Below are 15,453 nucleotides of genomic sequence, written 5' to 3'. Positions count from 1 at the left end.
AAAAAGAACGGGGCGGGGGGTTGTTGTGGGAGGAGCTCCCCCTCAATGATCTTCCAGCACAGCAGCTTTAGCTGTACACTGCAAGCATGGCCGGGGACAGTGAAACCCACCTAAGTGACCGTGGCGAGAATACCAACGTTATTCGACAACCTTTTCTCATCGGTGTCTCCGGAGGCACCGCCAGCGGCAAGGTTGGCTTCCTAACGAGCTAATTTAACGGTTTTCGCGAATTGTCATGGTTTGAGTTTGATTAAGCTAAATCAAGGCAGAGGATAGGGATAGTCGGGACTGGTTGACCGCGTGGCTTCAGCTACGCAACGAGTTTTGATCTGTTTAATCAGCCGGTTTCACTTGGCACGCTTGTAACATACACCGCCTGTTGTACTGGATTTGGATTTTGTTGAATTAAATAAATCCCTTTTACTGATTGCGGTCATTATATTGATCAAATACCGTTAGACTAGCTACGTGGAATACACTGATGTTAGCTGACCTAATAACGTTGGTTAAATTAATCTAACGTTATCTGTAATTTATCGGTTTTGCTAGCTAATGTTAAACAATGCCTAGCTAGTTTGAAAGTTTTCGTTTAGCTAGCTAAACCATTGCGCCCACGTCCATTGTTCTGTAAAGACAAAACACCGATAAATAAAATAAATAAATTTGACGATAGAATATGAATTTGTAAACATACTGATTTGGTGTGTATGCAATTAGTCGAGATTAATTTAATAGAAACGGACCTTTTTATTTTAACAACCCGCTAGTTAAACTTCTAGCCTCATTGATTTGATCGTTTACCGTTTTACCGCAGTGCTAAACTAACGGAAGCACACCACAGACTGTAAAGTAGGAGCCCACAGACGTGGGTATTTTCGAATACGTCATTGGATTTCTTTGTTATGAGCCGGGTGAGACCTGCCAGTGGTGCCAAAGACCACACCTCGTGCTATCTGAAGACACGAGTTGAACTGATAAGCTTGGCAGTGACCCAATTTATCAGTGGCCACAGCCAAGCAGCTAGCGTCGAATATTTAGACTTTTGATGGCTGCAACTGGCATCACTTGCAATGTAGGTACATCACATAAGTGGATATGAGGGCACTGCCCCTCTTAAGTTATTCCAGATGGCCCCTCCTCCCAACTTTGTCCCAGATATCCGCCTCAGCACGCTGTCCAGTGTTTTGCTTCCGGAAAGCCCCTCACAAGGGACTGGAGGAAGGGACGTCTCTACAGTTTTGACGTCAGACTAGACTAGTTTTACCAGTCTAGAACAGAACTGAAGAGTCGGAATGTCTGGAGAACCTGATCAACCCTGACTTCTTGATTCAACATGGCTGCTCTGAGCATCCACAGTAGTGAAAGCTGTATAAATATACTGTGTATACTGTGTTTAGCATTGCTGTCTTCTTTCCTGGTCTGAAAGAAGCCCCCAGCACAGCAGTGTATCGACAATGCAGTTGTTGTATTATCATTGGCCTCACTGCTGATGCTTGATTTAAGGATAGATTGAAATATATTAATGACAAACACCCCTCGATCAGTATCCACATTCTTTATTGACATTATATTATACAGCACTTTGTAGCTGTCTTAAAATCAAGTGTTTCACAGTGACTGAATTGCCAGCTTTTGGCATTTGTAAAAGCGAAGCAATTGCTTTTCACTTTATGAATAACAAGTAATGGGTCATCTGATTTATTTATGGATAAGTTTATCAGTCAACTAATCAGTTTCTCAGTCTAGAGTTTGAGCATTCAAAATTATATGGGAGATTGCCTCATTAATTGTGCGGTTTGGACCTTTGGTGTGTTCCAAGTCAGGTCCTCTGAAATTGTTGTATGTGTTGACACAACCTCCCAGCTCTGTAGTAGGGGCGTCCAAATTCATTGTAGCACAATTTCATGGACACAAAGGCAACAGAGCCTCCGGCAGCTGGAGAATGCCCAGTCAGCATTGGGTATGAGATTCATTTAATATGGAAGGTCAGTGAGGACAAACGTGGTGGGCTGCTGGGCATTTTTCACCTATAATTGTGTTAGTTGACCTCGCACGAGTTGGGGGGGAAATTAACCACCCACTTTATTTCTGTGTGAATGTGACTGTGTGGATGGAATTGAAGCTAGTTTGTACTGATATTTGGGTTTATGGTTGTGAAAAATACTGGCGTTACTTCCCCATTCTGTCTGTTTCTGCAGTCGTCAGTTTGTGAGAAGATCATGGAGTTGCTAGGCCAGAACAAGATCGACCACACCCAGCGGCAGGTTGCGATCCTCAGCCAGGACAGCTTCTACAAGGTGCTAACTCCAGAACAGAAGGCAAAGGCACTTAAGGGCCAGTTCAACTTCGATCACCCAGGTACGCACAGTGAATAGTTGCCACAGCTAAGGCACTCTATGGTGTATACCACCTCTGCTGGCTTGGCAGCAGGCACATGTTTGCTATTCTTATAACAGATTTCAGAGGCATTTCAGAGTTGCCTCAAGAAAAGTACAGTATTGAAGAAAAAAAAAAAAAAGATACTGTGGGTGTGTGGTTTTGAAATGCTCCGCATACTTGACTATAACCAAATTTATATTGTTTGAAAATGGATGCAATCATTTGTGGAATTAGTAACAGGTGAGGTTTGCTTTAGAACTACACAGATAAAGATAAATTAAGGCTTACATGACAATAACTTGCAATTTGGCATGACGATATAAAATGTTTGAAACAGGCTTGTGTTCAGCAGCATGCATTTCTGCCACGTCAATAATTTCTTCCAATGTGCTTTTGGCAGAAGCGTAGACTCCATTTTTGGAGTCTGACTTTGCTCCCTCATGCTCCTGCTTCCTTTCTCAGCTGATTTGAAATCCCTACAGTCAGCAGGCCTTTTTCAGAAGCAGCATCTCACAGGCAGCTGCTCTAAGGCTCAGAGACTGAACCCGACACCTGTTACACAGAGGGATTTCTGGGTTACCAAACGTGCAGTGCAGGGTCCCACGTGTCCATGGGCGCACACCATGCTGGTGTAACTGGGGCTTTGTAATAGGACATGTCATGAAGAACTGAGTGTTTTCCTTTTCTTGTCCTCAGATGCCTTCGACAGTGAGCTGATAATGCAAACACTCAGACAGATCCTCCAGGGGGAGACAGTCCAGATACCAGTTTATGACTTTGTCAATCATTCCAGGTGAGCGCCTGTTGCACATTCACAGATGCCATCTGGTGCCCGTTTCAGGAAGGAGGTTTAACAAACTCTGAGTCTAACCGTGAACTCTGAGTTGACTTACCCTGAGATGAGTTTTTGGTTCCAGAACAGCTGATTGGATTTAGTTCAATCAACCCAGAGTAGGTTGACTCAGAGGTAGACGCCTGCACCACCTCCACGAAAAGGGAGCATGAATGGAGCCATGATACTACGATTCACCATGGCAACAACCACAAACAAATCGGTCGGCGTACTTTACACCTCTGGAACTGGAAATATGAGTTTGAACATATATTTCGTTAAAAAAAGCAACACGGCTGCTGCTGCAACAGAACGAGAATTGGCGTAGGACAAAATGACTGCTTGAGTTTATGTGTAAGTTCCAATATAGTGTATTAATTATATATTTAATCACAAGTACATAACTGGTGGAATGCTATTGAACCTATAATCTATTTCATTGACGTGCAATCCTGCGGGGGAAAAAGTACTGCTAATCCCATTCTGAGGTTTCAGCACCATGTCATTAACAGAATTTATATTTATAATCATTTATTTGAAAGGGTTTTACTTCATTCACCTGCAATCCTGTGGAACTCCTTTTTTAAGGGCTCTCACTGGTTTGTGTCTGGGTAACACTACGACAACGTTTAAAAAAACCCGTTTCAGAGCGAGGCACGCTTTTCTGACAGCTCTGCATGTAGCTTTACTAATATGCTCACGCAAAAAAACGGTGATGTGACACCAAGAATCTGCTCGGATGTAAGAGCATGTCCACGATGGGTGACGTTGGTGATAGGAGGACGGATACGTTTATGTACATATCTGATAGACTGTAAAGAAAAATGATGCGGCTCAAATAGGTGGTTATCTGGAAATGAGAATGCGTTTTTTGGTTTGGATTTTTTTAATTCATGCAGATGACAAAACTGCGCTAACATGTGCCTGATACAGACTGAATGAATGAGGAAATTAAATAGTGCTGTGTCAGAGGGAGGAGACGGAGAAACTCGAGGTTTTATTGACGAGAACCTGCTCCTGACCAGGTTAGGTTCACAGATTCAGTTACCATAGTAACTGACTCAGGTTAAGTTACCTCTCTTTCTGAAATGGGCTGGAGTTGCCCCTCTTTCTCAGGTTTGATTTAACTCCCTTTCTGAAACAGAAAACCCAGAGTTCCCCTCATTTCAGGGTTAACAAACTCACCGTTTTCACTAAACCTGCTTTCTGAAACGGGCCTCAGGCCAGCACCCATCATTGTGCACTTGATGTACCAATACAAGTTATGTTAAACTGGTTCCTGATTAACTTAACTGTAATCATTTTAACGTCGCATTACACCACGTCTGACTGTATTCGCTGATGAATCTCTTCTGTGTGTTCCAGGAAAGAGGAGTTTATTACGGTGTATCCAGCTGATGTGGTCTTGTTTGAGGGCATCCTCATGTTCTACTCGCAGGAAATCCGAGATCTGTTCCAGATGAAGCTTTTTGTCGACACAGATCCAGACACGCGGCTCTCTCGCCGAGGTGTGTAGTGAGAGTTGGGTTAAAACACACAGCGGTGTATCAGAATGAATGAGATTTATTGCTAAAGTAAGTTTTCACATGCATGGAACATGCAATAAACATATTAGTACTGCAGTACTGCAACAGTCAAGATAGATAGATAGATAGATAGATAGATAGATAGATAGGGGGGGGGAAACAATGTTTTGGAAAGGAAAAGAACGCTGTACTGTTTTGTGCAGGTTGAGCAAAAATATATATATATCAGGGGAAGGACAAAAGTTTACAACATATATAATATGCGCAATAGTCAGGGATAAAAAGTCTTTCAGGGGATAAGAGTCAGTCAGTGGGGGTCCCGGGTCTTGTTGATGAGGCCCACTGCAGTCGGGAAGAAACGGTCATTGTGGTGGGAGGTTTTGGACCGCAGCCTCCTGCCAGAGGGGGAGCGTTTCAAAAGATTTGTGTCCTTAGCAGTGGCAGCAGGGTACCAGGTGGTGATGGGAGGGGGGTGAGGATGGACTCGATGATGGCAGTGTAGAAGTGCACCATCATTGTCTTTGGCAGGTTGAATTTCTTCAGCTGCCGCATGAAGTTCATCCTCTGTTGTTTTTCATTTTACATTCAGTCTTTTTGATGAGGCAGCTGATGTTCAGCTCCCACTTGAGGTCCTGGGAGATGATGGAGCCCAGGAGGCGGAAGGACTTCACAGTATTGATTGGGGAGTCTCCCAGGGTGATGGGTGGGGGGCTTAGTTCTGCGTTCTTCCTCAAGTGTTTAGCTCCAAGTTGCTCTGACGTCACCAGATGGTCAATCTCCCACCTGTAGGCCGACCCATCGCCACCAGAGAGGGGTCCAACAAGGGTGGTGTCACAGACAACAACCACCCTCATTAGACTCATCGCTGTTGAAGAGCAGTGCACCCCCTAACTTGTCATTTTGTTAAATGGCTAATAACATAATCGTCCATCTTTTTGTGCAATTTCTCTCTTTCAGTTCTCCGAGACATCAGTGAGCGTGGTAGAGAGCTGGAGCAAGTGCTGGCTCAGTACATCACTTTTGTGAAACCGGCCTTTGAGGAGTTCTGTTTACCAGTAAGTGACTCGTATCCTACAAGCATCTGTAGTTTTTGCAGTAGAGCCCAACTGATACACTGGGAAGCCCAACATTATCAACCAATTTTAGCTTTCATACGGATCAATTGGTTAAATGTAGGCTTTATGTCAGCACACGTTAAACAAGAAATTGTAGCAATGAATAACTAAATTTAAGGGAAGCTTATCAAAATGTTTGTCCATTTATTGCTATTGGTCAATGTTTTTTAATTTTTTTTTTTAGCTCCCCGAGTATTGCCCAGGCTCTATTGTGCAGTATACATCTGATGATGAGAGAAATGTTTTTTGCCAGTAACTTGAGCATTGACCTTATTTTTATTAGACGAAGAAGTATGCAGATGTGATTATTCCACGAGGAGCCGATAACCTTGGTAAGGATAAATATTCTACAGTATGCAGATATTGCATTTGTGTTGGTCAGGCTGGGGATGGTGTCTGCTAAAGGTGTTTTGTTAAAGGGGAATTTCACTGATTTCACAGGTCTTGGGGAGAACTCAGTGTCAAACAGCATTTTTTTTTTCATTATTAGCAAATATAAATCCCCATTGATGATTACTGGCGTATTGGTATGTTAGTCACTAAGATAGCTGTCAACAGTTAATTAATGAATTAATCCACTGTGCCACATGTATGTTTTAACATTAAAACATGATTTATAAAATCATGCTGACAATTATTAGGCTATTTTAATAGCTTAATATTCTATGCAAAAAGGCTTTAGGCCACCCTATTATTTAGGCCCAGTGTAATATGCAACTTCATTTTATACAATATATGTAGTAGGGGGTCTCTGCTCTATCTCTTCAGTTAAGGGGTCCTTGGCTAAAAAACGTTGAAGACCCCTGCTCTAGAGGGAGTTGCTTGAAGTCTGATAAGTGTCAGTTAGGTCAGAAAACTACATTTTGAAACTGAAATAAAATCTGGGTGTTGGGAGTTAGAAAGAAGTGATCTTATCAGACAGAGGTAGCCTGCTCCTTATTTCTGCTTGAAGCTAGTGGCTGGAGACTACATCAGCCGCTACCGCCTAAAACGCCAAAAATCTCCGACCAACCTGTAAGCAGGCGAGATGCATTGTGGGTAAAGTAGGCACCAGGTGTGACGGTGTGTGGAATAAAGATTATCTCTGGTTCGACTGATGTTGATACTTTTTTAAAAGTCTTCTTACCATCTCTCTCTTCCTTGTTTCCTGCAGTGGCCATCAACTTGATAGTACAGCACATCCAAGACATTCTGAACGGCGGGCTAAGCAAGCGCCACAACGGCTGCATGAACGGCCACAGTACTCCACGTCAGCGGCGGACCTCGGAGTCCAGCAGCCGACCTCATTGACCTCGTCACACCTCTCTTCACAGGGGGGAGAGGGGTGGTGTTGTTACGCTGTAAATAATGCCTGTTGGCATCACTGTATTTAAGAGAAAAAAGGAGATGCAAAAATAATTTAAATGCCTTTTATTATTATGACTACTCTTGTTATTGGTTACTTTTCAGTGTAATTGTTTAACTTGGGATTTAGATTATTATTTTTTTTTTTTTTTTTTTGTCAAGAAAGAGAAGCTCTTGTGATGAGACCATGGGTTAAAATTGATCCCATGCATTTTCCTCCCAGATTAAATTTTGTTATGTATCCCCTGCTGCTCCATGGAAATTCATGCCGCTAATGAATAAAAGAGGGGAAACCTTTTTTTTATTTTTATTTTTTTTTTGTAATGTCTGATTAAAACTTGAACCCCTAATGGTAGGGGAGTCTGATACATGTTGGGGGGGGGGTTCCAAATGAGAAGGATGTGGATTAGAAGATGAGTTGAAGAAGCCAGGATTTGTACTGACAATCTTGGGGAGGGTTTCCAATCCTTTCAGTGTTAAGTTCCCTCACTTTGTTTAGTGTAATGCATTACACTAGAGAACTGTGTACTATAAACTGTCCACCTCACTGACTCTGTGTAATGTCCGCTGCTGCAGTAACGCACTACATGATTTGGCCGTACTGATGGTCAGGTACAAAATAATATGACCACCAGCCAAATGAAGCCAAAGGCTGTAAGGCTCAGCTGACTACTGTATTAACCCAGTCTAGTGTTGTTGGTATTGTTACACTTTTGGGTGCATTTTACATTCTAATTATGAATTACAATACTGATGGGGGTAATGACTCCCAATCAAAATTAATTCATACAAGCACGCCTCTGTGAATAAGAATGAAATAACTATCCGTGGGAGGGCTATTTGAATTTGGATCTATGATTTACTTATATTCCCCATTTGAGATAGTTTTGCTAGCATTCACATAGCAGAATCAGCCCTGCTAAATAAGATTAAGCTACGGTATGTATACTCAGGTTCGCAATACCATTTTCATTTGAAATGCCAGAAAAAGGTGTGATAAGGGTGTTCAATGCCACAGCAATATTAGTTTTCCCAGCTGTGTGGCCATTAATCACCAAGACGCACCGAAATGCCTCTGCAAAGTTGCCTCAGGTTAACATGTACAATAAGTATCCACTCTAGAAGCCAATTTCCATTCTTTAATTTAAGGTTGCAATAAAAAAAATAATTGTTGAATCAATTTTGTATTCCGCTGTTTTTGTTGTGTAAAGTGTATTGAATGGCTGATTTGTACCAGGAGATTTGTACTGTATAGGCTATGGAATATTCTCGGGTTGTTGGATGATTTATGACAATTGCTTAATGGTTAATAAAGTGATGCAGCTGAGTGTCTCTGTTTGAAGACTGTGATTATTTGTTTGTTAATGATAATGCTTTGATTAGATTCACATGTATGAATGTATCATTAGCGTCGCATATATGCGAGTAAAGGTGGCTTCTCACTGCAATAATGTTGCATTGGGTCCCGATCGTACCAATAAGTAGGTCATTCATTTTGCTTGATTGTGTCCATTAGAGGGCGCACGCCGATGGCTGCTGGAGTCATTCTTTAAAGTTCTGACGGATGTATGAACATTTACATGAACTAATTTTCCTGAATACTAAAAATCACTGGAAAAAAATAGCCGAGTACGTTTAGTTGTCAACAGCATGGGAAGACATAGACTATGCGGTATACAGTGACCAATGTATTAATATGTCAAGCACGATGCATGTGTCTCAATATTAATTTTTAGCTACATTATTACTAAAGCAAAGCAGTTTAGCAGAATAACTAGGACACAAAGTTAAATGCATCCCTTCACCTTATTGGAAAACGTGGAACTTGTGACGCCTGCACAGTAGGGGGGGATAGTGCAAGTCGCCATTAAAAAGAAGAAGAAGAAGAAGAAGATGGGGGTATGTTTTACCGCAGCGTGTTTCTGATGTAAACAGTGAATACATTTAGCTAATTTTGCGTGAATTTTAATCTCTCCTTTTGTCATATGCATGACAGAAATTTGGGCTCCAGTTCAAAGCCACCCTTGAGAATGTCACCAATGTGAGACCATTGGGCGACGACTTCCGCTGGTTTCTGAAGGTAGGATGGCTGTCAAGTTAGCATGCTAACGTTAGTTCACCTAAGTATATCTCATCTTCCTCTGTGTGTTCGAAATGGTCATAATTTTACCGTGCTCGTTGTCAGAGGAAACGTACTGAACTAAATAAGGAAACACATTTAACGTTACACTGCAAATGTTAATTATGTTGGCACACTGTTCACTATTCACCACTAGCTGCCCCTAGACAAAAAGTTAGTCTCCCACTTTTCACTCACTCACTCTTAACTCACTAACAATGGTTTTGTTTATTGTTTCCTCAATGTAGCTGAAGTGTGGAAACTGTGGAGAGATCCCAGATAAATGGCAGTATGTAACCTTAGTGGTAAGTGGTGTTCATACAGTTTTTAGCACACATTGTCACACACAGTATCCAGTCTTTTATGTATTTATTTATTTTTTTTTTTTAACGATTCCATAGGAGAGTGTGCCACTAAAAGGAGGAAGAAGCAGTGCCAGCATGGTGCAGAAGTGTAAACTTTGTTCCAGGGAAAATTCAATTGGTAAGAGCTAACATGCCATTTGACTCACTTTGTCTTTTACTGAGGTTAAAACTCTGGTGGAAGTATAACATGTAAACGGTTTCCTTACAGATATCCTGGGAGACACAATCAAACCGTATAATGTAAGCAAACATCTTGTACTTCTACTTTGAAACAGACACATCACCAGTCTGTTTTCATGTAACCAGACAGTCCACGTATTTGTTCTATCAGTTCACTCATCTTTTCATTTGCAGAACCACCCTTTTAGGCAGACACTTATGATTTAAATGCACTAAGCAACAACAGAATGTTGGTAGTTTTAGGTTTTTAAAGGAGAAAATGCTCAAGTTAAAGGATAAAAATAGCTTTAGGAGGGGATCTAATTAGTCAGTATGATCAAGCAAGCGAAACCTTTTTGGATGTACCAGGTGAGCTATCCAGATGTGACATTATGTACCAAGGCTGAGGTTGAACTCCGACCTGCAGCCCTTTACTGCATGTCATTCCCCCGCTCTCCCCTTTCACATATTCAGCTGTCCTATATAATAAAGGCCTAAAATGCCCCAAAAAAAAAAAAATTATCTTAAACTTCACACTCAAAATGATCATTTGTAGATCAATTACTCACCCTGTTACCTTGAATTCTTGAAGAAAAACTTTGTGAACATAAAAATCCCCAAACTAAGAAAGTTCTTGATAATGTACATTGAAGTGATAGGGGGCTAAGTATATTCCTTTAAGACAGGCTTGAAAAATTGTGAACCTGTTTTTCTGGAAGTTTTTGGTTGGGTCTATTCAGTTCTGAAAATAAAGTACCTCAAAAAGATTTTTAGAAATCCACATGAAGAAAATCTGTCACATAGACCAACACAATGACAGTTTGTTGAGTGCAGCTTTCCCCCCAGCCATTAACAATGTGTCTCTCTCTCTCTCTCTCTCTCTCTCTCTCTCTCTCTCTCTCTCTCTCTCTCTCTCTGGTTCTGTATATTTGCTGGGTTGAAGGCAGAGGACAGTGAAAGATTCAAGACGATGGTGCAGTTTGAGTGTCGAGGTCTGGAGCCCATTGACTTCCAACCTCAAGTGAGACTCTTTGAACAGATACAAGTTTTACAGCAGACATTTTAACTTTTAGAGGAAAAAAAAATTTAGTCATCATTTTATTATTTACACCTGCTCTTTTCCTACAGTAACTGTCCAAATGTCTTCTGTGAAAATAGCCTAATAAATGTGTAAGTCAAAACATATGTCAACAGTGAAAAGGGTCATGTTTTTTGACTTGACCTTTTTACTGTTGACAATTGGCCCACCAAACACAGTTGCAAAACGCAATTGCTGCATTCCATTTAGGGGTGCTCATTTATTGGCCATAGTAATAAGCATACTGACTTACTGGAGCAGCTTATTGGCACACCTAAATTAGATGAAATCGATTCATGTTATTAGATGCCCCTGTGCTCCCCGCTAAGTCAAGATTTTCACTGTGGGGAAAAAAAGTACATTGTTCCTGAGCCAGACTACGGTGGCCGGGAAGTGCAATGCAACATTACAAAGAATGAAACACTTTTACAAAGCTTGAGACAAATTTACATTTTGGAAAACAAATTTACATTTTGGAAAACAAATTTACATTTTAGAAAACAAATTTACATTTTAGAAAACAAATTTACATTTTGGAAAACAAAATAACATTTTGGAAAACAAATTTACATTTTAGAAAACAAATTAACATTTTGGAAAACAAATTTACATTTTAGAAAACAAATTTACATTTTGGAAAACAAATTTACATTTTAGAAAACAAATTTACATTTTAGAAAACAAATTAACAAGATGCAAAACACTTTTACCAGTCCTGAAACAAATTTACAAATGACAGATTCTTCACGGAAAGGGAATGTACCACATACCGGAAGTGATGAGGTGTTGTATACATGTCGCCTTGACTACGGCAGTTATGGATCGAATGCGTCAATAGAGCCGCCATCTTGGAACAGGGGAGGCACTCCCTTATATACTGTCTATGGGCCGTCCTTAATGCATCAGCGTCAATGTAGGCAAAGGTCTAACGGAAATAAAATCACTATAAATCGTCTGGCGATGTTGTAGGTTTTTAAACAAAAGACAAAGAGACTAATTAAGGTGTTAATACAAAGAATATTTATTATAATCAGTTCACAGATATGAGTACAAACGGAAACTTCACCCTTCTGAACTAAGAGGTTCTGCTTCAAAGTGAAGTTTAAACAAACTGAAATGTCCAGGCTCACCCCCCACTAATGATTCATTTATTTCTGCATGTAGTTATTCATTTAACGGAGACTTAAAGTCATGTTTCGTCATCCACAGTCCGAGTCCCGCCAGACTCCCTTTAGGAAACCTGTGATTTAAACTTCAGCAGGTTGTGTCGCAGCCCCCTCGGCTCAGTCCTGGATCTGATTCTCCCGGGCTTCCCTTCCCTCCAGCGGGCCCGGCAATACGGCCTGGGTCTCCAGCTGCGGGGTGTCGTTTTTGGCTCCCAGGAATGGGCAGTGAGCTCCAGGTCCTGCAGCTGCAGACGGACTCAGCTGCCCCCTGCTGTAGCTTCGGATCCGGCGCCGCTGTCGACACGTTCCCCGTTTTTCCAATGTTTCTGTCAGGTCCGCGTCATATAAAAACTCCAAACACCGACCACACGTAAAGTCACCATAAACTTCATTCCCGCCATTATACTCAACAACACAAATTGAATGCGCTCACCAGCAACACCCCAACACCTCATCACTTCCGGTATGTGGTACATTCCCTTTCCGTGAAGAATCTGTCATTTGTAAATTTGTTTCGGGACTTGTAAAAGTGTTTTGCATCTTGTTAATTTGTTTTCTAAAATGTAAATTTGTTTTCTAAAATGTTATTTTGTTTTCCAAAATGTAAATTTGTTTTCTAAAATGTAAATTTGTTTTCTAAAATGTAATTTTGTTTTCCGAAATGTAAATTTGTTTTCTAAAATGTTATTTTGTTTTCCAAAATGTAAATTTGTTTTCTAAAATGTAAATTTGTTTTCTAAAATGTAAATTTGTTTTCTAAAATGTAATTTTGTTTTCCGAAATGTAAATTTGTTTTCTAAAATGTTATTTTGTTTTCCAAAATGTAAATTTGTTTTCTAAAATGTTATTTTGTTTTCCAAAATGTTAATTTGTTTTCTAAAATGTAAATTTGTTTTCCAAAATGTAAATTTGTCTTGAGCTTTGTAAAAGTGTTTCATTCTTTGTAATGTTGCATTGCACTTCCCGGCCACCGTACAGACAGTCTACTTAATGTGACAAAATCCATGAACTGGACAATATTATAATATAATGTGACTCTTCAATTTTCAATGTAACCCACTCCAGGCTGGCTTCGCTGCGCAAGGAGCCGAGTCTGGAACACAGTTTCCTGAAATCAACCTGCAAGAAAAAGTAAGTTCAGGGGGAACAATTTGTACCTCAGAGTGTCAGTTTTTGTTTAGATGTTGTTTTTTGTCATTGCTCAACTTTTTAGAGAATAATTATCTAATTATCTTAACCTTCGATTCTACCCTGTTGTATATCATAAATTTGTGTTGAGTTGAATTCCAGTAGTTCTTTAGTTACAGGTTCATTTCTGCTTCAGTCAGTGATTTCCTAAGTTTTCCCAAAAATGTCATTTTAATAATCCCAACCGTGTTTACATGATGTGACAGCCTCCTGTATCTGTGCAACTTGACAAACCCTTGTTTTGTAAATCTCAGGACTGGACGGACTACGATGAGAAAGTCAGCGAGTCGGTGGGAATATATGAGGTCACACACCAGTTCATCAAGTGCTGATGTCATCATGTGATGATCGAGCCTCAGAGGTGGATGAATGAACACTACAGCCAAACATCCTCAGGCCTCTTCGCTGGTATCAAGGATGCTTCAGATGCTGAGGTGGCGAGATTTGGTTGATGATGAACAGTAACAGGTTTAGATTATTACCACAGGTTGTCCTTACACATCTTGGATAATCAAAATGTTAAAGGCTGTTTTTACTGCTTCAATAAAATTAAAAGGTGACAATTTTGATTATTTTTTTAAAATATATTTTACTTTCTTTGCACATTTGAGTCCCACTTTAAATGGTTAGTAGGAATTGTGGTATTAACACACTATTATAGCAAAACCAACCTGTGATCAAAAAAGTCCAGAACAACTTATTACAGCTATGGTACATGAGGAGCAACAGGAGCTGATTTAAAAGACCTATGTGGGAGCCAAGAAAAAAAGTGACCTTGCATTTCAAGGTACCGTATAAGCAGGGCTGGACTGGGACAAAAAATTGGCCCTGGCATTTTTGGCCCAGGCGGCCCACACCCACCGTGATTGGTCAGACACATTCCCTGCAGACAGTCCTCTTAAAATATGCGTGCATGCTATGATATGAGTTGCCTAGTGTTCAGCGTTCATGTGATCGTTTTGGATCCTTCAAGAGGGGTGTCAAGACTTATCTGTTGGTCTTACACTTAAATAATTCATTCATTCTTAGAGTTATGATTTGTATATTTATGGTATTTTTATTAGTTTTTATTATTGATATTGTATTGTCATTATTGATATTATTACTGTTTTGCTTAATATTGGCGCGCAACTTTAAAACTGTTTACTGTTAATTTTAACTATTGTAAGATTCATATTTTGTCACTTTGGACATAAGTGTCTGCTAAATACTATAACCATAACTATAACCCTTCCCAAAAGCTACAATAAAGCTGAAAGTAGTATAGTATATGCCCTGGAAAAGAGCACCAATGCAAGAGAAGCTATTTAAGCTATTCAAGGAACACTGATGCTTGTATCAACACTGATTTTATAGATCCCACAGACTTTTCAGCTAGCCAACAGGCTAACCGTCAGCATTTTCAATGTAAGCTTAAACAGTTAGGTTACCTGACAGCCACTAACTTTAATGTTACAGCCAAACTGCTTGTTATCGTTATGACGTGCGCACGTACGAACACACACACACACACACACACACACACACACACACACACACACACAACACACACACACACACACACACACACACACACACACACACACAGCCTCCCTCCCTTGCGAGAGTCCCTGTTGATTTGCCTACTCCTTACCACATCGTCATCATCTCTCTTCCATCTTTTCCTCACTCGCTCCCGCGGGGCCCTGTCGTGGTCACTCGGCTTCTTCATGATCATGTTGTTTCTGCTTCTCTGCCAGCCACCTCTCCTCCTCCTCCTCCTCCTCCTCCTTACTTCAGTTAATGCTGATGTTGAAGAAGCTACTACAGCCCCAAACATGTCCGAAATTTTTGAGGAATCCGCCTGTAGATTCTTAATCTTTTTCTCCTGTAATTTCTCTGCCCTCCCTTGCACTTTGGTGGTCGTTTGTCCATTTTAACGTGGATGCTAAACTTCCAGCATAATATTACAGCTTCGTGTCTCAGGGCCGGGAGGCGTGGCCATAGTGGGATTCGTAAATTTGCGGCCCGGAATGGGGAAGGGGGATCCTGGATTTGATTGGGTCAGGCCAGTGCCAATAAAGAAAATTAACCAATGGGCCGCATTGAGTTCTTTAAGGGCCGGCCCGGCCAAAAAATAAAAAAAGGCCTATTTATATCGGCGGTTCGGCCCAAAAGTCCGTCGGCCCACCGGGAAAATGCC

The 15,453-nt window shown here is 40.7% G+C and overlaps 2 protein-coding genes across 2 annotated transcripts; both read left to right on the top strand.

Annotated features, from left to right (window-relative positions):
• Positions 1-42: 42 nt before the first annotated feature.
• On the top strand, positions 43-8,376 carry uck2b (uridine-cytidine kinase 2b). The gene is made up of 7 exons (XM_039815680.1): positions 43-191; positions 2,199-2,358; positions 3,076-3,172; positions 4,577-4,719; positions 5,695-5,792; positions 6,136-6,184; positions 7,006-8,376. Exons 1-7 carry the CDS (start codon positions 87-89, stop codon positions 7,140-7,142), a joined length of 789 nt encoding a protein of 262 aa, XP_039671614.1. The 5' UTR covers positions 43-86; the 3' UTR covers positions 7,143-8,376.
• A 599-nt stretch (positions 8,377-8,975) lies between these two features.
• czib (CXXC motif containing zinc binding protein) lies at positions 8,976-13,840 on the top strand. The gene is made up of 8 exons (XM_039815681.1): positions 8,976-9,095; positions 9,193-9,276; positions 9,564-9,620; positions 9,717-9,798; positions 9,889-9,920; positions 10,783-10,860; positions 13,149-13,214; positions 13,526-13,840. Exons 1-8 carry the CDS (start codon positions 9,090-9,092, stop codon positions 13,601-13,603), a joined length of 483 nt encoding a protein of 160 aa, XP_039671615.1. The 5' UTR covers positions 8,976-9,089; the 3' UTR covers positions 13,604-13,840.
• The last annotated feature ends 1,613 nt before the right edge of the window (positions 13,841-15,453 follow it).

Source organism: Perca fluviatilis, chromosome 11, assembly GCF_010015445.1.
Source record: "Perca fluviatilis chromosome 11, GENO_Pfluv_1.0, whole genome shotgun sequence".
Taxonomy (NCBI): Eukaryota; Metazoa; Chordata; class Actinopteri; order Perciformes; family Percidae; genus Perca; species Perca fluviatilis.
Note: the sequence above shows the minus strand (reverse complement) of the source record. Positions and strands in the feature narration are given on the sequence as shown.